This window comes from Heterodontus francisci, chromosome 8 (genome assembly GCF_036365525.1).
Source record: "Heterodontus francisci isolate sHetFra1 chromosome 8, sHetFra1.hap1, whole genome shotgun sequence".
Classification (NCBI taxonomy): domain Eukaryota; kingdom Metazoa; phylum Chordata; class Chondrichthyes; order Heterodontiformes; family Heterodontidae; genus Heterodontus; species Heterodontus francisci.
The window spans coordinates 84627543-84653968 of NC_090378.1; the positions used below are offsets into that span (position 1 = coordinate 84627543).

Here is a 26426-nt window from a genome sequence, read left to right on the forward strand (position 1 = left end):
TCCCATAATCATTTTCTGAGAATTCCACTGGTCAAGGGCAACATATTTTAGTTTGGGCAAGTAGAATTTTTTTTAAAAGTGGACATTCAAATATCACACTACAGGTCCAATGTCCAAAATCTGCCACTGTTACGACAGAGACCATGTTGGATTCCAGATTTTCCCAGATTTTGGATCCTAGACTGACAGGATTAAGCTCCTCTAATCTTGCCTCTGAGTTCATCCCCTTTTATAGTAGGGATCATCCTTCTTCCTCCAATGCATGAACATCCCTTTCGAAGTGCGTTATCCAGAACTGCACACAGTGCTCCAGTGGAAGTCTGTCCAGTACATTATACAGCCTGAGCATAATCTTGAGAGATTTATACTGTAGTGTGCTGGCGATGTAATCATTTTAGTTATGCAGTCATTTTAGCTTTAGTCTAGCTTTAGTTAATCTTCATAAAAATAATACATTTTAGTCTTCTTATACTAACCATTTCCTCTACATATCAACCCTTTTACATACTCTTATGAAAAGTTTAAAGATAACAATTTACCCTGAGCAAAATGGGTTTTGACTTTTTCAAAAATGCCTGGTTTTCGGACAGCCAGATTTTGGACATCCAACTGATACATGACAATGCGTTTGATTACTGTTCTGTGACTCCTCGAACCTGGATCGGAATCTCCTTTCCCAATTATAGGAAAATTATGTTTGGAAAACATTCTAAGCACTGAAATCCAGAAGGTTTTAAATCTGTCTTTGTGATTAGGTGGCATCCAAGGATGGATTTTACATTGGGCGGAGGGAGCTGGCCATCGATGTAAAAGTCGAACCTGCTTCTGCTCGGCCCGGTGATCCGACCTGCATTTTACGGGTCCTCAGGCTTTAACTGTTCCGAGGCGGGGCTCCACCCTGCTTGAGGGAAGAAGTCTCGCCTCATTGAGCTGTCGGCCAATCATTGGGCTGGCAGCTCTTAGTCCCAGTAGCGCCGAGAGCGGTGGCCACTGCTGGGACTGCAGCCCAGCGGAGGACATAGAGCCAGGAGTCCAGGTAAATTGGGGTTTGCCTCGCCGGGCTAATTGGTGGCGCACCGACGAGGCAATGATGGTCATTTAGGGGGAAAGGAGGGCGCAGCTAACAATTGGGCACCCTGTGCCCGTTTGTCCGGCCCCCCCCCCCGGGTGCGCTGAGAAGCCGCCAGATTTCACTGGGCGGCCTTTCACGTCTCCCAGACGCCCGCTTTAAAAGGCCTGCTACTTGATCCGAACCCAAGGGGTCCCGATGACATGTATTGGGTTCAGGTCGGGTCGGGCTGGGTCCGAGTCAGACACACACAGCAAGAATTGCAGGTAAGTGTTAAAAGTTAAAAACTTACCTGAGCTGAGAGTCCAGGACATCAAGCAGGAAAGCGGAGTCTGCGCTGTGAGCATCTCTATGACGTCATCATGCTCATGCTGCAGCTTCCTGAAGATTGGGAGTCGGAAGGTAAGTAAAGGGGACATTGCAGTGGTTGGGTCGGGCGGGAAAAATGGAGGGACTCGGGCCAGGTCAGGTTCGAGTCTGATGTGGTTCTGTCAGGTTCAGGTCAGGTATTTTTTTGTGACTTGAGCAGGCCTTTAGCCCGCTTACCACGGGTAAAATTCCTGTGGAGGCGGGCGAAGGCCCTTAAGTGGCCATTTAAGGGCCTTGATTTGCCTGGGGCAGGCAGCCCGTTTCCTGCCTCCCCCCACCCCAGCCTACGTAAAGTGAGGCGGAGGTGGGAGCGGGTCAATTTTACACCAACCACACCCCTTCACCACGCCCCCACCCCCACCCTCCGGCTCGCTGGGATGGCGTAAAATTCCAGCCCTAGTATCTGCTCCTGTCTCACACCAGCTGTATTAGGCAAGAGACCATAGGATAAAGCTGCCTTCGGAACAGACATAAAACAACTTTTACAATCACAATTTGGTGACATAACCTAGGGCACTTTCAGTAATATAACAATAACAATTGAGTAAAGGGTTTAACATCAAATAATACACGATTGGGACAATGAGGGTAACTTCAAATACCTGTCTTTGCAATACCTTTAGAAACAACAGACCAGACTTATCAAATTATGTGTTAAAGTTTACAAAATCAAATAAAGTTGCTAATATTCTGTTAAAACTCCACAAAATAAAGATTTTAAAACCTCTAATGCAGAACATTATCTCCAAATTTACATAGGTGTTTGACATGTTATTTTGTTTCAAATGAAAATAGAACAAAGTAAAGAGGACAAAAATAGCACAATGAATCAAGAAAACAAATCCTCCCTTGTTCTCAGTACCTGGTAGGCACAAAGTCTTGCAACCAAAAATATGAGATCAATGTTGAAAGAATAATGGATAAAGATGTGGCAAATCCTTTCAAGATGTTGTCTGCATATTTGATGACCGCTGCTATTACTAGACCGCCGAGAGCCTGGACAAAAAAAAGCAGTATAATAATAAGGGTATTATGGAGAAATAATTGTATATTTAGAGTTATAGTAATCCTTTTTAAACAAGTAACTTTATAAAAAAACATTACCAGAGCTGGAAAGAGTGAGAAGGTGGTGGTGGGGAGGGGGGGTAGGGGTAAAATGGAGCGGGAGACTCAGGGGGCCATTCCTGACTCACTCCCGCAATCACTTTACGCAGGGGAGCAGCAGTGAAAAAAGGCCCGCCTGCCCCAGGCCAATCAATCAAGGCCCTTAAGTGGCCAGTTAATGGCCATTTAAGGGCCTCTGCCTGCTGCCACGGCGATTTTGCCCGGGGCTGATCAGGCGGCCCAGGCCCAAGAGAAACCGCCTGACAAAAGCAGGAGACTTTGACGGTCTGGAGGAGTGGCCCCCATGATCAGGCACCCTGTGCCTGATGCAAGGCTGCCCCAACCACCCCCAACAAGCCCGCCGTCCCCCCAGTCGACCACCCTTGCCTCGCCCGACCGATCACCCCCGGTGAGGCACCAAAAACCTACCTGTGTTCTGGGACTCCCCGACATCTTCTTTCCGATGGCTGGGTTGCAGTCTCAGTCCCAGCAGTGGTGGCCACTGCTAAGAGCAGCCGGCCCGCTGATTGGCCGGCATCTCCATTAGGTGGGACCTCCTGCCTCAATGATGTGGACAGCTCATCTCAGACAAATTAAAGGCCTGCGGACCGTAAAAATGCGGTCCGGATCCCCAGGCCAGGCAGAGGCCGGTTTGCCACCAACTTTTCAGTCGGTGGACGGCTCCTGTCCGCTGAGGGAAAAATTCTGGCCTATATTTCAATACAGTCTGACATCACAACCAACATCAACCAAAATAAAAGCACTAAATCACCTTCATAATCAACTTCATAATTAATGTCAGCAATCAATTTTTCTTCCAATTTTAAAATTAAACACAATATTTTGTCTGAATTCATCTACGATTTGAAATTCAGAGCAGATCTGACACGAGAGAACATGTACACGGCTACAAAAGTTAGCCATTGCAGCATTTTCCAGAGTTGGACTGCTCCAACTGTGTCAAAAATGTTGCTGCTGCTGAAATGAATGGAGTCTATCTGGGTCACACATTGCCTCTCTGCATAATTGATGCTACTATAGTAGCTTAGGAGAAAAGACCTATAACAGTAGCTCTTTGAGGCAGCGTATTTGATATTTTACAGCTAGTGACAACTATATTTATTATATTTTTTCAGACAAGGCTGTGGGAAATACTTTGAGCACAAACTACTTTCCATGAACTTGCCTTGTCTTTTAATGTAGGATGAAATTAATACCAAAGTGACCAGCCTACATGTGACTCCAGTCCTACATAATGTGGTTACTCTTAACTGCCTTCTGAAATAGCCTATCAAGTCATTCAGTTTTATTACTCTGTTCAGGGGGGTGGGGGGATAGGCAATAAATGCTGGCTTTGCCAACAATGTCCACATCCCAACAAGATTATTCTCACGACCTTGTTCTCTGTTCACAGTTTAAGTTAAATAACTGAAGCAATCCTCCCCATCAATCTATTCTTTTAAGTTTGACTTTATGATGAAGGGAAGGTCATTGATGAAGTAGCTGAAGATAGTAGAGCAAAGGATGTTCCCCAAGGAACTTCTGCAGCGATGTCCTGGGCTGATACGATTGGCCTCCAACAACCACAACCATATTCCTTTGCAACAGGTATGGCTCGAGCCACTCGACAGCTTTCTCTTTGATCCCCATTGACTTCAGCTTTACTAGGGTTCCTTGGTACCACTGTCAGTCGAATGCTACTTTGAGATCAAGAGCAGTCATTCTCTGCTCATCGCTGGAATTCAGCTCTTGTGTCCATGAGGTCTGAAGCCAAGTGGTCTGGTAGAACCCAAGCTGAGCAGGATAGAACTCTTGACAACATCTTGACACCCCCAGCACAGTGGCAAGATCCAAGAAGCCCTGGATATTGGGCTTCTGACTTCATCACAATGAAGATGGTGCTGCGGGAGGAAGCTACGTAAGCTAAGTGGATCAAGGCCTTGGGATTGCTGTCAAGGAGGGAGATTGGGGGCCACAGGATTGCTGACTAGGTTTGGGCAGGGAGATAGGGAAGGCCTGGAGGTCGGACATCAGGGATCTCAGGACTAGGTGCAGTGGCGATTGTGGGGAGTACCTAACGTTTTTAAAATTTAGGTGATGCTTAGGGCTCATTTGCCCTGGCACCTCAGGTGTGGGTATTGGATGCCTTACTTATCTTTACTCAATATGATGGACAGTGCACTTCCTGTTTGAAGTGTGCGCCTGCTTTCTGATCACCTTTTTGGTGCCTTTGTACGCTACTTAGCAACTGAAAAACAGGTACGACATGGCCCAGTTTAACCCCCAAGGATTTTGATTAAGTAAGGAAGCAGTAACTATTTCAAATGATCAGCGAACTGGAAACTAAAGAGCATAAATATAAGAACATAACCAAAAGAATGAGGGAAGTAGTTAGTGGAGAATTAAAAAAAACACAAAAGGGTTGTTGGGACAACCAGAAACAAAATCCACAATAGTTTTAAAAATGAGTTAATATTTGAAGAAAAATATAAATGGATAGCTTCTACAGAGAGCTGCTGTAGGACTGATGAGCTGAAAAGCCTACTTCTGTGCTGTAAAATTCTAGAATTCTAAAATTGATGGGGGGAACCTTATTTGCTGCATTACCACCTGTGGGAGGGGATGCTGTATGTTTCATTATCATTAGAAGTTGTGTACAAGCTTGACAAATAATAGCAATGTGATCAGATGACATTACATTAAAGACAAATTAATGAGGTAATACTTCTGGGCATAAAGCATCAAGAGGCGATAATCAGGGGCCAACCTCAACAAATTATACATTTTTCAAAAAAATGAAGACCAACAAGGTTATTTTAAATATAGAAAGAGAATAATTAAATTGAGACACAGGAGAGGTTAGAAATTGATTAGGTTCAAACAAAATTCTTCCTCATTAAGTTTTTAACCACTTCTCTGTGCTATTTTCCCTCAAATATCTCATGGTTCATCCCATTACCTATATTCAAAATAAAATACTTCTGCACAGCTCATTTTTCAGTTCCCACAGGTTCCAGTCAGAAATTCATAACTAGTTCCTTAAAGAGATTATTCTATGCAAGTGGTAAAACACTAGACAGAAGCAGAAACTTTCATTTGACTTCCACTTCTGCCTGATTAGAACAGATTGAAAACGTACTCAAAAGGATAACTACAAGATAAATTTCAATGAATACAAAGTTATTTCAGCACTGTAAAACTAATCCAAAGCAGTATTTGGAATAAACCTTAACTTGATGCCAGTCACTGAATGTTTTGCTTCCTTAATATCTACTGAGGAGCAAAGCCTACTTCAGGGACAGCAGGGCAGGGCACTGGGGCTAATGTGAAAATGTTCTCATGGTTTTCTGTCAATTTATTTTAATGGAGGAGAAACTGTGAACAGCTTGTGCCCAATTTTGCAATAAAACTTTTACAGTGCTGTGCTGCAGAGACAAAAAATTTCCCCTTAGATTTGAATATTTACATCTGCATTCAGATTAAATTCAGACCTGCAGAATGACCACGATCCAAGTGAATTTGTTGTACCCCTGGAAGATTCCATGTTCTTTTATTCGCTGCCCATCATATACATATACACCCATCATTCCAAAAATGCTTCCAAACAAACCTACAGGCGACAAGAAAAGTGTATCAAGATATGACATTTCATTTAGTTATTTCAGGCATCTAATATTTTGATTGAATTACATAAATACAAAAAGTACAGTTTCATCTTTCTTGATTTTCCTGAATAATTTGAATCAATTCGGTGACAATGATCACCCTTATGTCTTAGATATGAATGGAGCACTTGGAAGGTCAGATACAGTTAATGGTCACTAATTAAAAACCTTATTCAAAAGATCAAACCAATATATAGACGGCCATCTGGCTTTGTAAAGTCTTTAAACCATTCTTGACATCGACTAATAAATTGGGGATGTACATGAAGTAAAGTACTGATTGCTTTCACCTATCTCTTCCTGTAGGCTTGTAAAGGCAAAACCAAACAAAGACCTTGGTCTAAATATGAACAAACAAGTACACTAAAAATGCTTACAGGCTATGAGATTTAAATACTATAACAGCATCACTACCAACACCTCGACTTATTCTATTACCCGTGTAGAAATTGCAGAACCTGACAAGATGATCTCCGAGCGGGTTGGGTGCACCTACTTTTGTTGAAACTAAATCTTGAAACTCTGGAGCAAATTTTCATTTTATTGTTCTATTTTGGAAGGCTGTTATAGTCTAGATAGCCAGCTGGTGAAAGATGATACTGGAGCCGATATTTACTTGGTCGGATATTTATTTACAGAGTGAAACATTATAAGCATATACTTCCTAACTCAACCCCCACACAGTTTCAGTAACTGTCTCTTTATAAGTGCTTAAGAAAGACCCAAATTAATACCCTCAACCTGCATACAATTAAACACAATTGACAAACGATTAACAGGCTCACTCCCATGACATATCCAACTGGGAAATATATATGACTAAAAACTGTCATTTTATATTCCAAACATGTACAAGAGGTTGAGAAAGGAGAACAAATTGTTTCTTTTTTTTTAAATTGGGAAAATTAAATTGCAGCAGACTTATCCAAAAAAGTCTTAAGCTCTTTAATGTATCATCTTTTATGTTGAAGATTTTGAATTTAATTCAAATGTAAAAACTGGTCTGAATTTTGGCTACTTTCATTTTGTTGTGAATGCCATACAGCCATTATTTTTATCCAAGTTGGAGTTTTAGCATGAGAGATTCCATGATCATTTATAATTCTTTAACTGTTTTCCTATCTCAGACACAAACATTACAACTACATTGTTCCCAACAACTCCCGACATAGCCACATAGAAAGGTCTTCCTCAATATTCTGCAAAGGTGTGCAATTATAATTGACTGATTAATTTAACTGTACAGCTGTCTTATTTTTTTGCTCCTATTAAGATGTCAGTCGTGCTCAGTTGACAGCAGAAGGTTGTGGGTTCAAGGCCCACTCCAGGACCTGAGCACAAAAGTCTAGGCTGACACTCCAGTGCAGTGCTGAGGAAATGCTGCACTTCTGGAAGTGCTGTCTTTCAGATGAGATGTAAACCAAGTCCCCATCTGCCCTCTCAGGTGGACATTAAAGATCCCACGGCACTATTTCAAAGAATAGCAGGAAAGTTATCCCCCATGTCCTGGCCAATATCTATCCCTTAATCAACATCACAAAAGCAGATTACTTAGCCATTATCACATTGCTGTTTGTGAGAGCTTTCTATGCACAAATTGGCTGCTGCGTTTCCTACATTACAACACTTCAAAAGTACTTCAGTGGTTGTAAAGCACTTAGGGACGTCCTGAGATCATGAAAGGTGCTATAAAAATGCAAGACTGACTTTCTTCTTTCAAGTGAAGAATCTATTTTTATTTATTAAGCCCCAAGGCTAAAAGCCTGCAGAACTTTGTTGAAAGTGACAGTCTTCCCAACCAGCTTGATCAAGACTAAACAACAGAGCACATTTTGCCTGTCTGAATGAAAGTGCGCTGCAAGAAATAATCACACTGTAACAATTCAACTACTGCAAATTAATCCCACTGTAATGTAACATAGCAGATCACAGTTGAAATACTAATAAAAATTTTATCCATAACTTCTGTTAATTGAAGCCAAACTATTCTTCATATTAACCTGTTGGAATGGGATATTTAATGTCACCTTCTGAGTTTATTTAAAGACGCTGATTCAAATGCTCAAATTTATAAATGCAAGGATACTGTGATCAGAAGGACATGTCCTATAAATATGAGGTTTGCTGGTTGGTACCTTTACTTTAATCTCGAGGATGGTGTCTATGCAACAAAGCTACTTGGGAAAATTAAGGGTATCATTTACTTTCTTACATATCTCTATAAGGTTACCTCTCAGTTGTCTATTTTAAAGGCTGAAAAATTTCACGATGAGTGAAATCTGAGTGATCTGACAAGAACAGTGGAGTCGTAACATAACTTTCTGTGACTTGTAACTCAGCAGTTTTGACCGTGATTTTATTTGGTTTGTTGCTTGCTGCTCTGTAGTGATTGGATATTAACAAAGAGTCTATTTATTTATATTGAAGCTGTTTATTTACTTGGATCACCACCAGTTATGGAGGGCATGTTGTTCATGTCTGCACTAAAACATTTGGAGGAAGTAATCTTCTAGTATGTTAACTCATTATATAATCCTTAGTTTTAGCTCCATTACCATTCATTTTCATCTCTTCTGACTGCTCTCTTACTGTTAATAGTACAGACAGAATTTCTCACTGTTATGTTTCCTATCAGCAGCTAAAACTGAGTACGTTATTTGAATTGAATAGGTTAGGAAGTGAGGCGTTAAGATAATCAAGCATTGAACAAGGTTTGGTTATCAGCATACAAAAATTAGGCGAGGTATTGGATGATGTGTCTCCTGGTCACCGTGGTCTCCTGGAACTTGTTTAATTGCCTTCAGGGTTGGAGAGGAACGTCTCCAATTTTATTGCTGAGTTGGTCTGCTTGTTTGCCTTTCATGTGAAATTATGTAGTTTCTGGTAAGTGGAGTCCAGTTGCATTGTAACAGTATGGGACAGGCTCAATGACCAACTGTTTTTTTTTCTGTTCATCGTGTGTGTGTGTGTGTGTGTGTGTGTGTGTGTGTGTGTGTGTGTGTGTGTGTGTGTGTGTGTGTGTGTGTTTTCGTTCATTTTTAGGTTCCTCCAAGTTCCTCTGACTGCCCTATTAACACGCTTCTGGATGTTCCTACAAATATCTCAGTGGCTCCCATGCCTGCAAGATTTGTATAATTTCCTTTTTCTTTATTAATCTTCTGATTGATCTGTTTATGCATTTAGGTCACATTTATTCTCTGCTTGCTAATCCTAAGTAGGTTTTATCTGCAGCTCAGACTGTGCCTGACATCAGTACAATTTTGCTTTACATTAGTATAGTTATTTATTGTGTTTCTCAACTTGGTTCCTGAACCACTGAACAACACAATTTTTCCCACTTTGTTGTTTGTCACCCACAAGAACATTCCTGTCTGCACCTTTCTTTCCCATCTCTCCATAGAGCAAATGGGCTTCTTTCTTATTCTTATTAAACAAGGTGAGAAATTCATTTCTTTTATTAAGCCCCTAAGGCTAAAAGCATGCAGAACTTTGATGACGGTGGCAGTCTTCACAAATAGCCTGACTGAGGCTAAATAATACATAGAGTACATTTAGATCTGAACTTTCTGCCAAGTCATGCATGCTTAGGGACTAACTTATCTGCAGTATAGCCATAATAGATAAATTCTATGTTTTACCTAACCTAAACACCAGCAGCTTTTGCTAGGCCCTTGGTGCCTGGATGATATATGTTTGGAGAGCTGGTGGGGTCTTGATAAAGACTAGTGTGAGTTGGTGCAAAGTACATGAAGTTCATGGAATGTATCTGAAGTAATGTAGTTAGAAAGATATAAAAAGGGCAAGACTGAAATGCAAAGTTAAAAGAAAGAGGTACACAAAGATGAGGTCAATGACTGTAACGTGCAATTTTCTATAGCAAAGCATTACCATGTGCTTCGGGATATTTTTGCAAGTAAGTTCCTTTAACCCTTAGTAAACTTCGAAGTGTTTGACTCATGTGTCCAGATCTCTCATTTCTGGTACATAAACAAGCACTGACGTCTTAGTCTATCCCTACATTCTCACCCAACGGTCTGTAGCATAACAGTGTTAGCTTTGGCCTATGGCGTCCAACTGATTCAATTATGTAATGTTCCACCTCATCTCCTATAATCTTCCTGAAATATGGAACTATACCACCTATGACCCATCTATTCTACATTTCCTAAACTAATAAACAGGATTAGTCATGAGTTAGATATTCCTATTACAGAATCAGAGAATGGCACAGCATAGAATGAGGCCATGCCTGACCTAACTCTGAGGAGGAGCTGCACAATTAGCCTCATGCCTTGCTTTTTCCCCATAACCCTGTAAATATTTCCCTTTCAAGTAATTACCTACTCCTGCTCCTATGTTCCTATTTATCCAATTTTCTTTTGAAGATCGGTATAAAATGTGCTTCCACTGCTATTTCATGCAGTGCATTCTCAATCATAAAAACTTGTGGCGTAATTTTCTTCCCCTCATGATGTTGCTTCCAGCTCTTTTGCCAATTAACTTAGATCTATGTCCTCTGGTTACCAGTCCTGCCACTGGAAACAGTTTCTCCTTATTTACTCTGTCAAAACCCTTCAAGATTTTGAACACATCTATCAAATCTCCTCTTAACCTTCTCTGCTTTCGAGAGAGCAACCCCAGCTTCTCTAGTCTCTCCACACAAATTAAGTCCCTCATCCTTGGTACCATTCCAAGAAATTCTGCAAATCTAAGGTCTTGACATTCTTCCTGAAATGTGGTGCCCAGAATCGGACACAATTATCCAGCTGGAGCCTAACCAGTGTTTTATAAAGGCTTAGCTTAAATTCTGTGTTTTTATACTCTACCTTTTCTTATAAAGCTTTTTTAACAGCCTTCTGAACTCATCCTACCACCTTCAAAGATTAGCATACAGACACTTACGAACATACGAATTAGGAGCAGGAGGAGGCCATTCAGCCTCTCGAGCCTGCTCCGCCATTTGATAAGATCATGGCTGATCTGAATGTGGCCTCAACTCCACTTTCCTGTCTGTCCCCCCCGCCCACCCCCATAACACTTGACTCCCTTGTCTATCAAGAATCTAACAGCCTTGAATATATTCAATGACCCAGCCTCTACTGCTCTCTGAGGAAGCTAATTCCACAGACTAATGACTCTCAGAGAAAAATTTCTCATCTCTGCCTTAAATGGGAAACACCTTATTTTTAAACTGTGTTCCCTAGTTCTAATCTTGCCCGTAAGTGGAAACATCCTTCCAGCATCCACCCTGTCAAGTCCCCTTAGGATCTTTCTTATACGCTTCAATAAAATCACCTCTCATTCTTCTAAACTCCAACGGGTATAGGCCCAACCTGTTCAACCTTTCCTCATAAGATAACCCCTTCATCCCAGGAATCAGTAGAGTGAACCTTCTCTGAACTGCTTCTAATGCAATTATATCCTTTAAGTAAGGAGACCAAAACTGTACACAGTACTCGATGTGGTCTCACCAAGGCCCTGTACAGCTGTAGCAAAGCTTCCCTACTTTTCTATTCTATTCCCCTTGGATAGATGCTTCCTACAAGTCACATTGTCCATCCAATGTGGTCTTATTTTTGCTATTTTTCTAAGAGATCCACTTATATTTGTTTGGTTCCATATCATACCACCTTCATTTATTGACTATCACACAGTACTAGTTTCTCCAACCTTCAGCACAGGGTAAAATTTCTTCCCACCTGTAACAACTGTTTAAATTAATTTCCCTTTATCAGCACTATCTGCCCTCATTTCTATATTCCTAACCTTGCCAAAAGCAACTGAACTATCAATATATTTCCCAATGTGTGCATCTCATGGTTGAATTCCCATTTCAATGTCTTGTTCTACATGTATTCTGTCCTTCCATCATCAGTTCAAACCTCCAAGTACCACTTTATTTGCTTCAATTAACTTTTCTCTATTTTAGACACCAGTTATAAAACTGGCTTAATTTACATCACTTGCATTAATTCAGGTACTCAGTACTATGACAGCAGCATTCTCATCTGAAATTATATTTATTAGAGTTTGAAGCACTATTAATAAAACTTCAAAAAATCTTGGTACTCTTGCTGGTCATCTTGTCTTTCCATCTGTTTCACATGACAATGTCCTTAAACTGCTCACCGGTTTGTATTTGACACAAACTCAAACTGTCTCTCCTCTCATTTGTATAAATCTAAACAAGGCTCCCATTGGGCCAATTCAGTGATCCTGGCATAAATGATCACAAGGCCTGGGGCCTGTGTGTGGACATAGCGATGGATTGGCCTCACCAGATGTTGCAAAGTTAGCTCATGAGTCTCATATATAGGCCTTGTGAAGGGACTGTGATGATGATGGGGGGGGGGGGGGGGGGGGTCAGGGTTGCTATATAAATGCAAGTTGTGTTGCCTGAATCTGACCTCTAACAGGAAGTTTCAAGATGTGAGAATTAATGATCTTGTATGCTAAAACGTACAGTTGGTTTTGCAAACCATGTCTCTTTCCTCGTTGTCAATTTGTATCTTTTACCCTTTTAAAGCAGCAAAATGTCAGTCAACACGTACTGGGTCAGTGGTATATCCAGGGTCAGATGGGAGAGGCCACCTAGGAGCTACAGCAACACACATGCAGATTAAAAGACCAGCTAGGAGTGGGGGTTTGGGAAAATGAGGCACCTTTGCCCTGGGTCTGTTCAGTCATGTCAGATCCACAGCTGCTGTCCTAACCAGTACTGGCAGACCAGGCAGTTGTTCCAATGATGCAGGTCATAGAAAAATGGCAGGGGTAGAAGTTGGCCTCAAAGGAGAGTATGGGGCTCTAGTTAAGAGGGAATAAGGAACTTGGGCAACATTTGGCTAGGAACACATGGATTGGTTCCTGGTAAACACATCACTGATATACATTAAGTCAATCACAAATAACACAATTTTCTTATTCATAGATATTTATTAATATATTATCTATATCCAGAATATGCCAAGTAATACTGCTATTGTACATTTAAGTTAAGTTTTAGGACAGCAATTATAAGTCAAAAAAGCAATGTCCAGATTTAGTCATATTTTACTCACCTAATTGAATGTTTCTAATCCAAACTGACTGTTTTGTCCCTTTTAGGATTTTCTCAAAGTAAACTCCTGCAAATCCACTGGAAAAACAAGCACTGAGCACTGCTATCAAACCTACAAACTGGGAACCTGCAGAGAGCTCCTGCTTCAACTCCTCCGAGGTGTCTGTTGGCCACTAAAACATTAGATAATTTTACTTTAGCATGTGGAAACAACCAAGATTGTTACAAGTGTATCAAAAAAACAATATTTTAATCCCAAATATATATTACAGCAAACAAAAGGACAAACAAAGGAGTCAGCTTGGCTCTGTAATCGCACTCTCACCTCAATCAGAAGGTTGTGGGTTCAATCTCGAGCGCACAATCTAAGCTAACACTTCAATACAATACTGCATTGCTGGAGGTGCCATCTTTTGTATGAAACGTTAAACAGAGGCAGTCTGTTGGGTGGCTGTAAAAGATTTTGACGAAGACCAGGGGAGTTCTCCCAGTGTCCTGGCCAACTTTTATCCCTTAACCAAGCACCACCAAAAACAAAATGAATGGCCATTTATTTCATTGCTGTTTGTAGGATCTTTGTGTTCGAATTGGCTGTCACATTTGTTTGCAAAATAGTGACTATACCTCAACTTGATTAACAGGGAAGTGGTCTTGGAGATCCTGAGGATTTGAAAGGTATTATATAAATGCAAGCTCTTTCTTACATATTGGCCCACTTAAAAATTATAGTTGGAATTCGAGATTAAAGAAAAAATTAATTATTTCGTTAATCACGTGAGATAGTGGGGCAGAAAAGTTTAGGAGGGAATTCCAGGGCTTAGGGCCTGGGCAGTTGAAGGCATGGCCACCAATGTGGGAACAATTAAATTGGGGATGTGCAAGAGGCCAGAAATGGTGAAGTGCAGAGACCTCAGAGGGCTGGTTCATTTACTCTACACCTTTGCAATTAGATTTCAGAAAACACAGGTTTCCACTTCTGGAGATGTTAAACTGATACTTTGGATTGGAATCACTGCAAGTATTTTGTAGCAAAGAGTTTAATTGAAACAGTACTTTTGTGAACATTTAAAACAAGTTGCCAGGATTTTTTAATACTTTAACAGTATTAAAATGTGAAAACATTTCCCAGGTTTATCTATTTTAAAACTTTTCAATTTCAGGAATGATATTCATTCTTTAAAGAAATGTAAATGATGTATCATTCATTATACATTTAATTTTATGAGCCGTTCCAACTGTTACTTATTTGCTGAAGTAAAGATTTTGTTATTAAAAAGTCTACTGTTGTACATTGATTTTCAACATATCCTTGAAGATATTACAAATCAATTGTTTCTAAGAGTTGTATTCAGGCTCCCACTGACTGCAAACATGCATTTTACAGGAAACTAGGTGTTCTGTGCTCTAATCCAAGCTTTTTCCCAACTCTTTTTTTAATGCTCAGAATAAAAAGGATTCTTAAAAGCAGTCCTGTACATGTGATCTGAAACTTACAAATTTATATTCTGTGGGTCTGGACAGCGTGCTGCAAGACTAACAACCAGCCTATACTACAACGGGCTGCATTTTACCAGCTTGCCATTCAAAAATAGCAGGGCGCACGTGCGAGATTTACTTCACGGAGCTGCCGCGATAGTTAGTGTGATGGCTCATTTACATGGCAGGGCGCAGGCGCCATTTTTAAAAGGCTGCAAGCCCTTCCAATTCATTTATATTTTTAAAGTTATAGGAATTTAAGTTAATTTAAGTTATTTAAAAATTAAAAACTTAATAAAAAGTTTCAATACTCTCTCCCATCCCCCCAATATAAAGCAAATTACTTGCCCTCCCACCACACCCCACCAAAAAAACTTACCTGTGATCCTGACCTACCCCAGCACCCCCCGCCAAAGTTGATAAACTTTCAACCTTACCTCTTCCCACCACCCCCTAGACTAATCAAAAAGATCTCACCCCACCACCCCCCCCAACCCCTGTCCTGAAATCTTACCGCCTCTCTCCCCTCCCCACCAGCTTCCCGCATTGGATCTCTAGTCGGAGATCCGAAGGCGCAGGAGTCCCAGCAACCAGCCGAAATATGGCAGCGGGACGGCCAACGGGAGCAGGTAGGTCATTAGTTAATTAATTAACATATTTAAATCCTGCTCCCGTCGCCGAGCAGCAAAGGGCCACCACAAGGCCTCACCACTGCTGATAATATGGGGCGGGGCCTTCCTGGCATCGAGGACCGTGGCGGGCCTCTCCTGGAGAGATTTTCCAGCCCCCCCCCCCCCGCCGTGATCCCTGACGTCGGCGGGCTGGTAAAATTCAGCCCACAGTTTAAGCACTGGCGATCCATGTGGGTCACCCATCAAATTCCCCTGTCTGCTTTGAAAGCTGAAAAGTACCACTCTGTCAGATTATTGTTTTAACAAATTTAAGAAAAATGAGAAAGCAGCAAAGGAACAGGTGCAAGAGATTAACAGTAAAGGTACTTCTAAAAACAATATTAAACCTTTGATGAAATAACAGAGGGTTGATGAAGATAGTCTGTATTTACAACATCTACTGCACTTTCAAAGGCACACTTATTCAGAAAATAGAAATACATGGTGTAAAGCAATGGTAGGCAACTACGCACCCAAATTACTAAGAAATAGTAGGCAGAGAGTAGCAGCAAACAGATTTTTTTTGACTGGACGGAAGTATGCAGTGTGGTTCCCAAGGAGCATTACAGCCACTGTTTTTCTTATATATAAATGACCCGAACTTGGGTATAGGGAGCACAATTTCAAAGTTTTCAAATGATACAAAACTTGGCAAAGTAGTAAATAGTGAAGAGGATTGTAGCAAGTTTCAGGACAACATAGGCCAGTGACATGGCAGATGCAATTTAATGCAGATAAATGTGAAGATGAACTTTGGGAGGAACAATATGGAGAGGCAATAAAATCTAAATGGTACTATTTTGGGGGGGGGGGGGGGGTGGTGAAATCTGGTGGTGCATATTCACAAATCCTTGAAAGTGGCAGGGCAAGTTGATTCGGCAGTTAAGAAAGTGTATGGGTTACTTGCCTTTGTGAATAATTTTTTTTTTAAAAAAAGACATGCTGAAACCTTTACAAACCACTGACTAGGCCTCAGCTGGAGTATTATGTTCCATTCTGGGCACCAAACCTTAGGAAGGATGTTGAGGCCTTGGAGAAGGTACAGAGGAGTTTTGCCAAGATGCTACCAAGGATGACGTCTTCAGTTATATGGAAAGATTGGGGAAACTGGGATAGTTCACCATACAGCAAAGAATGTTAAGGAGAAACCAAATAAAGGTATCGAAAATTATGAGGAGTTTTAATAGAGTATGTAGGGAGAAATAATTTCCTCTGACAAGGAGGGCAGTAAACAGATGTCAGATTTAAAATAATTAGTAAAATAATTTTTCATACACAGGTTATGATGATCTGGAATGCACTACCTGAAAGGGTGGTGGAATCAGATTCCACAGAAACTTACAAAAGGCAACTGGAATATATTTGGAGAGCGCTAATTTGCAGGGCTATGGAGAAAAAGCTACAGAGACTTATTTGGACAGCTCCATCAAAGAATTGGCATAGGCACAATGAGCCGAATGTCTCCCTTCTATTCTTTAAATTCTACGATTTTAAAACAAATCACAAGAGTTTAATTATTGTTACAACCGAGGTGGGAGAAGTGCACTGTCTTCTAGTTCCACTTCTCCACAGTCCACACATATATTTAAATATTTACCCAGTTATGGTCTATCATATACACTACTCTTTATCCACGAATAAGATACACCAACCAGGTTTCTTCAATAAACAACAAAACTATCAGTTTATTATCTTGTCTTTGGCCTCCTTGTCTTGAGAGACAATGGGTAAGCACCTGGAGGTGGTCAGTGGTTTGTGAAGCAGCGCCTGGAGTGGCTATAAAGGCCAATTCTAGAGTGACAGACTGTTCCACAGGTGCTGCAGATAAAATTGGTTGTCAAGGCTGTTACACAGTTGGTTCTCTCCTTGCGCTTCTGTCTTTTTTCCTGCCAACTGCTAAGTCTCTTCGACTCGCCACGCTTTAGCCCCACCTTTATGGTTGTCCGCCAGCTCTGGTGATCGCTGGCAACTGACTCCCACGACTTGTGACCAACGTCACAGGACTTCATGTCGCGTTTGCAGACGTCTTTAAAGCGGAGACATGGACGGCCGGTGGGTCTGATACGAGCTCGCTGTGCAATGTGTCCTTGGGGATCCTGCCATCTTCCATGCAGCTCACATGGCCAAGCCATCTCAGGCTCCGCTGGCTCAGTAGGGTGTATATGCTGGGGATGTTGGCCGCCTCGAGATGGAGATACCGTCCTGCCACCTGATGCCAAGGATTCTCCGGAGGCAGCGAAGATGGAATGAATTGAGACGTCGCTCTTGGCTGACGTACGTTGTCCAGGCCTCGCTGCCGTAGAGCAAGGTACTGAGGACACAGGCTTGATACACTTGGACTTTTGTGTTCATTATAAAACAAGACTTATCCAGTAACAAAGCAAAGCATCAACACACAGATTTAAAGATGAAAATTCTCTCTTTACCTTAGCCCCACACACACCGGTTAACAGAGTTTCTCTGCAGAAACCTTTTTTAAAAAAAATTTAAAAAGAGAACACTTCTCGAAGAAAATGGATGAGATATGTTGTGTCCCAAAATGGCATACTGTCAGGCGTATGACTACACGTAGACAAGTCACTGGGATCTTTTCTGGGGCAGTTCTTTTCAGGCGGCATTGAGAATTAATCTGGCAAGCTTTGTAGGAGCTCCTCAGGAGAAATGCGGCATTTCATAGAGACAAGAGGAAGGAGGTAAACTGGGTGCTTCTCTCTTGGCAGGTTGATCTCCAAATGCCTTCAAATGCAGTCCACCCCCCAAATGAACCAAAACAATATCTCAGAAGCGAAACCAAACAGCAATTCAGAACTTCCTGACGGTCATAAATCGTGACATGTCACTTCTCCGTAAACATCTCTCCCAAGTCACCAAGGTTTCTGTTGTTTATTGAGCTTAAGGCATGTGACTTCCCAATAAGGTTGTTTTCAAACAAGACCTCAAGTGTCCTTCCGGCAACCTCTTGAAAAAAACAAAGTCCAACATCTATGTATTTACCTCAGTTCTCCAATGAATCCATCTCCACAATTCTAACACACAAATCCTCAAAAAAAAATTAATAGAAGCACCTTCATAACAGTATTTTGAAAACAAACCTTTAAAAAAAATACATAATATGACAATCTGCAAGATTTTTGGCCACTTACTGAGGTGTATGCAGCTAAGACAATATTCCTGAGCATCACCGAGTCAAACTGTCATCTTAGACACCATTAAAAATGCAGGAAAGATTGTAGGAAAAGCTTTGGTATATATTGCCCCCTTCGTCCCCATTAAATGTTGATCACCAATTTATCATATATCGCCTGCTTTACCTAGGACCTTTCAATGTGTTACACAATGTACTTACTCTTTTGAACAAAGCTCATTTCAATTTTTCAGCCATTAGAAATTGTGCATATAATATAGATAAATGGTGCATTTGTTGATAATTGAAAACATCTCCCTGGAATCTACAAACAAAATAGCCATTGTCCTCCAGAGGATCAATAACTTGATCAGTTGGAGTTCAAAGCAAATTGTGGGTTCATGCCAGATAACCTTAATGTGGCCTCATGCTACCGATAACAATGAGCTTTTCCTATAAATATATCTGACTGAAGTTTTTTTTTATATATATATATATATAAACAGCAAGATAAATGTAGGTACTAATACAAAAGCAAAATACTGTAAATCTGAAATAAAAAACAGAAAATGCTTGAATGTCTGGCAGCAACTGTAAAGAAAGATTACAGACCTGAATCGTTAACTCTGTTTCTCTCTCCACAGATGCGGCCAGACCGGCTGAGTAATTTCCGGACAGATACAGACTTTTTATTTGTTTGATAGAATGTAATGGAAGCAGAATCCTAAGACAGGGCTTTTTAAATAAACTTTGTCAGAGAAAAAGTACAAGAAGTTTAAAGCAAAAGAAAGATCCATTAGACCCAAGAAGTCTATCCCTTTTTCAAAAGATCAGTTCCACTCCATCTGCTCATGTTTGCACTGCATCACTTAATCCCTTCTCTCTGTAGAAAAATATCTAATTGTCTCGAACAAAATTATACTGTTATCAACAGAAATCACCAGAGCAAAGTCATAAAGGTTTAAGGGTTCATGCAGTTTACATTCTCAAGATAATTTTAATGACTAGCTGAAATGCCTCCATGAGGTGACTCCTGCATTCTTTTTAGAAGACCACGTGATGCAGCCTAGCCCATTCTCCCAGCTAAATCGACAAGTGACTCAAGAGACATGTGTGGGAGAAAACTTGAATCTGTGCGTGTATGCTCTTCAATTGAGATTAGCATATGCTCAAAAACCATACGGTTAGGACAAAATGAGTAAGCTGCATATTGTGTTTCATCTTTTAAAATTAAATATGCAAAATAAAATACAAAACATTAAACAGTAATGTCAAAAATCCATTAAAGCTTAAATTTTTGTTCTGTGTTGCCAAGTATTTAAGTTTCCGAATTCAAATTTTAGAATCAATTATAAACTTGTGTCACAAAAGAGCCTTATAATCTTACTACCTTAGGGATGAGCAATGCTCATTACACATACCTGAACAAGTGCTACTCCAGCCATTAACGTCAAGAGCGAAAGCCACTGATAAACACCCAGGTTTTTACCAAGCATAGTCACAGAAAAGAAAGCTGTGGTGAGAACCTTGAGCTGGTAAGTAACCTGCATAAGAGAAACTATATTACAGCAAATCATTTATTTAATAGTATATAGAAATCTTATCCACTCAAATACCTCCATTATTCAAATCTGGCCAGTTACTTTCCACAGATCATATTTCCATAGTCCCTATTGTACAATAGTTTTCCTATTGTATACGGCATGCTGTATATTGTCAATCAACTCTATCCATTAATCATCCCTAAAACCCAAGCCTAACCAGATTGGTATCAGGCATTTTTTTAAAAAGTTAATTGAAACAGCCCTAAACGTATTTGCTGACAGTCTGTTCCAGATATCCAGTACTCTGGGGAAAAAATCTCCAATAATCTTTGATCTAATTTGAAACTTGTCTTGTGTCCTCAAGTATTCTAGCTCTTCTCTCTCTTTAACTATGCCATTCATCTTGGTAAAGACCTGGATTATGTCCCTTCACAGTCTGTGGCTCTACACAATTGAGAACTGCAAGGGCCAGAATCAACCTCATCAGTCCTCTGAACCACTTCAATGCTAAAATATTGCAGAAAAACATTGGCTCCCTGGCAATGCATAGATTTTAAAATTCTCATCCTTGCTTTCAAATCTCACCATGGCTTCGCAGCTGCCCATCTCTGTAACCTCCTCCAACCCTACATGATCTCTGCACTCCTCCAATTCTAGTCTCTTGAACATCTTCAATTTTAATCAGAAATTGAACTGGAGTAGCCATACAAATACCGTGGCTACAAGAGCAGGTCAGAGGCTAGGAATCCTGAGGCGAGTAACTCACCTCCTGACTCCCCAAAGCCTGTCCACCATCTACAAGGCACAAGTCAGGAGTGTGATGGAATACTCTCCACTTACCTGGATGGGTGCAGCTCCAACAAGACTCCAGAAGCTCGACACCATCCAGGACAAAGCAGCCCGCTTGATTGGCACCCCATCTACAAACATTCGCTCCCTCCATCACCGACGCACAGTGGCAGCAGTGTGTACCATCTACAAGATGCACTGCAGCAATGCACCAAGGCTCCTTCAACAGCACCTTCCAAACCCGCGACCTCTACCAACTAGAAGGACAAGGGCAGCAAATACATAGGAACACCACAATCTGCAAGTTCCCCTCCAAGTCACACACCATCCTGACTTGGAACTATATCGCCATTCCTTCACTGTCGCTGGGTCAAAATCCTGGAACTCCCTTCCTAACAGCACTGTGGGTATACCTACCCCAAATGGACTGCAGCGGTTCAAGAAGGCAGCTCACCACCACCTTCTCAAGGGCAATTAGGGATGGGAAATAAATGCTGGCCTGGCCAGCAACGCCCACATCCCATGAATGAATTTTTAAAAAAATCGTCCCACCATCAGCAACTGTGCCTTCAGCTGCCGAGGGCCTAACATCTCAAATTTTCTCCACAAACCTCTGTATTGCTCTCTCCTCCTTGAAGACACTCCTTCAATTCTACTTCTTCACTTGGCCCAACATCATCATCTGTGGTCGGCGTCAAATTTTGTTTGATAACGCTCCTGTGAAGTGCCTTGAGATGTTTTACTATGTTAAAAGGTGCTATACTAATGCAAGCTGATGTTGTTGAATACTCTCCAAGTCATTCATGAATTTTGTAAACAGCATACCCCGTAGAATGCCACGGTTGCTGCCCCCCGCCAGAGATTTTTCATTTGTTTTCAATTACCAACGCAGCTTTCAACCAAAGTAGCGGATTTGCCATAAATTTTAACCTTCTAAAGTCACAGTACATATGGAATTTTATCAAACGGCTTCTGAAAATTAAAGCAAATAAATACTTTCATCCACCAAGACACGTCTTCAAATACTTCCAATAGCTTAAAACTGCAGGACCTTCTAAAACCCGCTCAACCCAGCTTAAAAAAAAGCAGAAAAAATACAGAGGAAAATATTTGAAGTGGAGGTCTGAAAAATAACAAAAGAGGTTATTATTTTACCTGATAAGTTGCTGCATCTAAATTGGACAATGCAACATAAAGGAGGTTATTTTGAAGCGTGTAAATTCCAGAAGGAATGGCAAGTTTTAGGGTGTCCATTGGTTTGTTAATTATTTCATCTTGTAACACTCTATTTAATGCTCTAATGCTGTAACCTAAAAAAAAGGGCAGAAAATAACATAAGTAAAATTAGCCTTTCAAAGTGTTCATGCTGAGAGAGAAAAAATGAGAAGAAAATCATTAATGAAATTGAAACAGCAATTAGGTATGAATACGGTAGGTCTCTTGTACACTAGGAATCTATACAAAAAGCAGGTTACATTACTGTTTCATATGGTCCTGATCAGAGAACCCCTCTACGCTGATGCTGTGCTAGTCGCTCACACAGAAACTCAGCCACCAAGACTCATGGATTGTCTCTCCCATGCCTGTAATTTGTCCTCTGACAATAAGTGTCCAGAAAATCTTGGTCATGGAACAAGGTGTTGCACTAAATAACACCCCACTGGAAGTGGTTAGCAGATTCTGCTACCTTGGGTTCATGGTGATAGACAATCTATCCCTTGATGAAGAACTCGACACACGCTTAGGGAAAGCAGCTACCATTTTTGGCCGACTTGCGAAATGCGCATGGGATACACCAAGCTAACCCTTAGGATTAAGCTGATGGTTTACAAGGCCTGTGTTCTCAGTAATGCGCTGCATGGCTGTGAAACATGGGTGACTTACAGCTACCATGAAAAGCAGCTCAATAATTTCCATCTTCACTGTCTGCAGTGCATTATGGGTATAACCTGGCAGGACAAAATCACAAATGTGGCAGTCCTCTCAAAGTCGGTATTGGCACTAATCAAACAGAGGCGGCTTCGGTGGATAGGACATGTCTACAGGATGGAAGACAGTCGCATACCCAACTGTACTGTATGGTGAAGTAGCTGGGACCAGACGACCAGTGGGACACCCAAAGCACTGCTTCATTGATGCTTGCAAGTTTGACATGAAGGCCCTAAATGTCAATGATCACGTGAGAGTCATGAGCTGGTGAGAGAGAGAAATGGTGACACATGCTGTGGACTGGTGTGCGCTACCATGATGAGCAGTTACTACAGCAGTTTGGCAACAGGCACCAACGTCAAAAACAACAATTCACAGTGTCGCTTGGCAGCTTCATGTGCAGCACTTGTGACAGAACCTGCCACTCAAGGATTGGCCTTCACAGCCATCAGCAAAGGTGCACCAAGAGAAGACACCCAAACTAAACGGATTGCTTGCTGCGTGTCCATCATCTTTCATAGATGGAAGGATGCCAACCAACCTTTTCCAACTGTGATTGACACAAACATACAGGTTTAGTATTTGTCGATTGACTGAGGCAAGTAGAAATGTTTATCCTGTAGGATCTCAGTCATTGACATCATTTTACAGTACAAAGGAGGCCATTGATCTCTACTGCACCTGTGGCTGCTGTCTGAAAGTATAACCTACTTAATTTGATAGCAAAGATAGCAACGAACTGGTTAAGTGGGCAAAAAAATGATAAGTGGAATTCAATCCAGAGAAGTTTGAGGTAATGCATTTGAGACGAACAAAGCAAGGGAATACACAATAAATGGTAGGGTTCTGGGAAGTGCAGAGGAACTGAGGGACCTTGGAGTACATTTCCACAGATCCCTGAAGGTAACAGGGCAGGTAGATAATGTAGTCAAGAAGGCATATAGGAAATTTTCTTTTATTGGCCGAGGCAGAGAGTATAAGAGCAGGGAGATAATGCTAGAACTGTACAGAGCATCAAATGGCTTCCTTCTGTGCCATAAATCTGTCTATGTTCCTAGCCCTTTTCTCAGACTCATTTAATTTATCTTTTCCAAATATTTATCAATTTCCATTTTAAAAGCTGTTATGGATTCTGCTTCCAGCACTCCTACTGGTAGGAATTCCATGTAGTAACAATCCTCTGCATGCAAAATAAATTTTCCTAAATTCACCCTTTGTGCTTTTGCTATTTACAAATTTATGCTCTCCAGTTACTGAATCATTGACTAGCAAAAATAGTTTTTCCTCAATTCACTCAAAACCAAAATGGTGTATCAGATGAATAGTGTTGCAAGTCTAAGGTGCAGCCAAACAGGACTTTGAAATATACAAACAAGCAGGTCCGGTTACAACTTACAGCAGCTGAACAATTCTGATTCATACTGAACTCTTGTGTTTCTGTGCATTCTGATTGGACCTCAAACTACCAGGATATTGGGATAGGTGACAAAACAATTTAAAAAAAATGAATACCTCTCAATTAGTGGCATGCCAGCATTCACAAAATATACTCTAGTGTTTCATCTTTTGCATAAAAGCTAATAAAAAGATTACTACCATTTTAAGCAGGAAGGAATTCATTAAAACTAAATAGTGTACATACTAGAATCCTTATAGACTAATAAAAGGCATGCTGCAATCTTCATCATCTCAGCAATGACCACTGCAGTTGACGCTAGGTAACGGGGTCCTTCTTCCTTGAAAGTACGTGAGTAACGCATTGTCAATACAAGACTGGTTGTCTGAAACACTAGAACTCCCAGCGAAATGTATTTCAAACTGAGCGACATGTTTCCACTTTCACTTCCCTGGAAAAAAGTTAAAGTTAGAAGTAAACACTAATTCATATCACAAGAGCATTTTCAGTTTCAGGTTTTATAGCAAATACACAAAGAAAAACCTTTCTAAAATTCTCAGATGCCAGTGTTAGAAGCCACAAATGGGATGGAGGAGGAGGAGTTTCCTTGTATTAGTCTTAATGATGTTAAGGAAGGGGTTTATTCAATTGTGCCTGATTACATCCACATCTCACAGATCAGAAATAAAATGGCAGATTACAGACGAAAGAAGAATCTTACATTTTTCCAATGTAGTACAGTGCAGAAACATAATTTTGATGTCCAGTGAAGCTAGGAATTCCAAGCCAGATTTGAGAGAAATATCATATCCAGGTCTTACCCATATCTTTACCAGCGCTCACAAGGTAAGATCGGGGGATGGGGTTTGTACCATCAGACAGAGGCAGTTTAAACTAACAGTTAACTTGAAGTTTGGGCTAAAAATACACCCACTGTTAGAATCAGGGGAACTTGAACAGCAGAAGAGAGGATTTAGCGGGGAGAAAGGGTAGTAGATGGCCATGGCTGGACGTGAGGTCAGGAGCTCACTAGGGAGCTGACTGCCCAGGAGCCATCTTGGTCATCAAAAATGGAGAAATCTAGATCTTCTTTCAATCTTGACATCAAATTTCTGGACTTATCTCAACATCAAGATGACACTTACACTCCGAACTACACTGGTTATAACCCAAGACCCAGATTTGCCTCTGAATTGCTGCTCTGTTGTGATACCCACAGGTGACTGACACTTTTGATTTCTAGAACAGCAGGGGCCACTCAAGTGTGATTATCCCCTTCAATTTTTGCATCCAAAAACAGTACTGGATATTTAGAATAGGTTTCCATCAATATGTTGCATTTAAGAGGCTGTTAGATAAGCAAATGAGGGAGAAATGAATAGAAGCATATGCTGTTCAGATTAGATGAAGAGGGGTGGGAGGAGGCTCGAGTGCAGCATAAATACCAGCATAGACCCGTTGGACCAAATGGCCTTTTTCTATGCTATAGATTCTATGTACAAGCATTTATGACTATACAAATTAGGAGCAGGAGTAGGCCATTCAGCCCGTTGAGCCTGCTTCACCATTTAATAAGATCATGGCTATTCGGTTTCTGTCTCCAATACCACACTCCCATTTACCCCAGATAATCTTTGATTCCCTTGCCTAACAAGTATCTATCTACCTCTGTCTTAAAAATATTCAATGACTCCGCCTCCACCACCTTCTGAGGCAGAGAATTCCAAAGTCACGCAACTCTCAGAGAAAAAATGTCTCATCTCTGTCTTAAAAGGGCGACCCCTAATTTTCAAACAGTGCCCCCTAGTTCTGGACTCACCCGCATCCACCCTGTCAAGACCGTTCAGGATCTTATATACTTCAATCAAGTCTCCCCTCACTCCTCTAAACTCCAGTGAAAACAAGCCCAGTCTGTCCAACCTTTCCTCATAAGGCAACCCGCTCATTCCAGGTAACAATCTAGTAAACCTGTTCTGAACCGCCTCAAATGCATTCACATCCTTCCTTAAATAAGGAGACCAAAACTGCACACAGTATTCGAGATGTGGTTTCACCAATGCCCTGTATAATTGAAGCATAACAACATCCTTACTTTTATTTTTAATTCCTCTCCTAATAAAGATTAGCATTCTATCAGCCTTCTTTATTACTTGCATACTAACCTTTTGTGACTCACGCACTAGATCAAGATCCCTCTGCACCTCCGAATTCTGCAGCTGTTTCCAGTTTAAGT

At 41.0% G+C, this 26426-nt stretch overlaps 1 protein-coding gene across 2 annotated transcripts in view; it reads right to left on the reverse strand.

Annotated features, from left to right (window-relative positions):
* The window catches only part of LOC137372986 (UDP-N-acetylglucosamine transporter), a 57577-nt gene that overhangs the window by 6943 nt on the left and 24208 nt on the right, over positions 1-26426 (reverse strand). For both annotated transcript variants that reach the window (XM_068037574.1, XM_068037572.1), the window contains exons 2-7: positions 24440-24644; positions 22024-22178; positions 19957-20079; positions 13266-13437; positions 6034-6152; positions 2301-2434 (exon numbers count right to left, since the gene is read on the reverse strand). In XM_068037574.1, the coding sequence (XP_067893675.1) occupies positions 2301-2434; positions 6034-6152; positions 13266-13437; positions 19957-20079; positions 22024-22178; positions 24440-24626 (890 nt within the window). In that variant the 5' untranslated portion in view covers positions 24627-24644. The remainder of the gene's footprint in view (positions 1-2300; positions 2435-6033; positions 6153-13265; positions 13438-19956; positions 20080-22023; positions 22179-24439; positions 24645-26426) is intronic.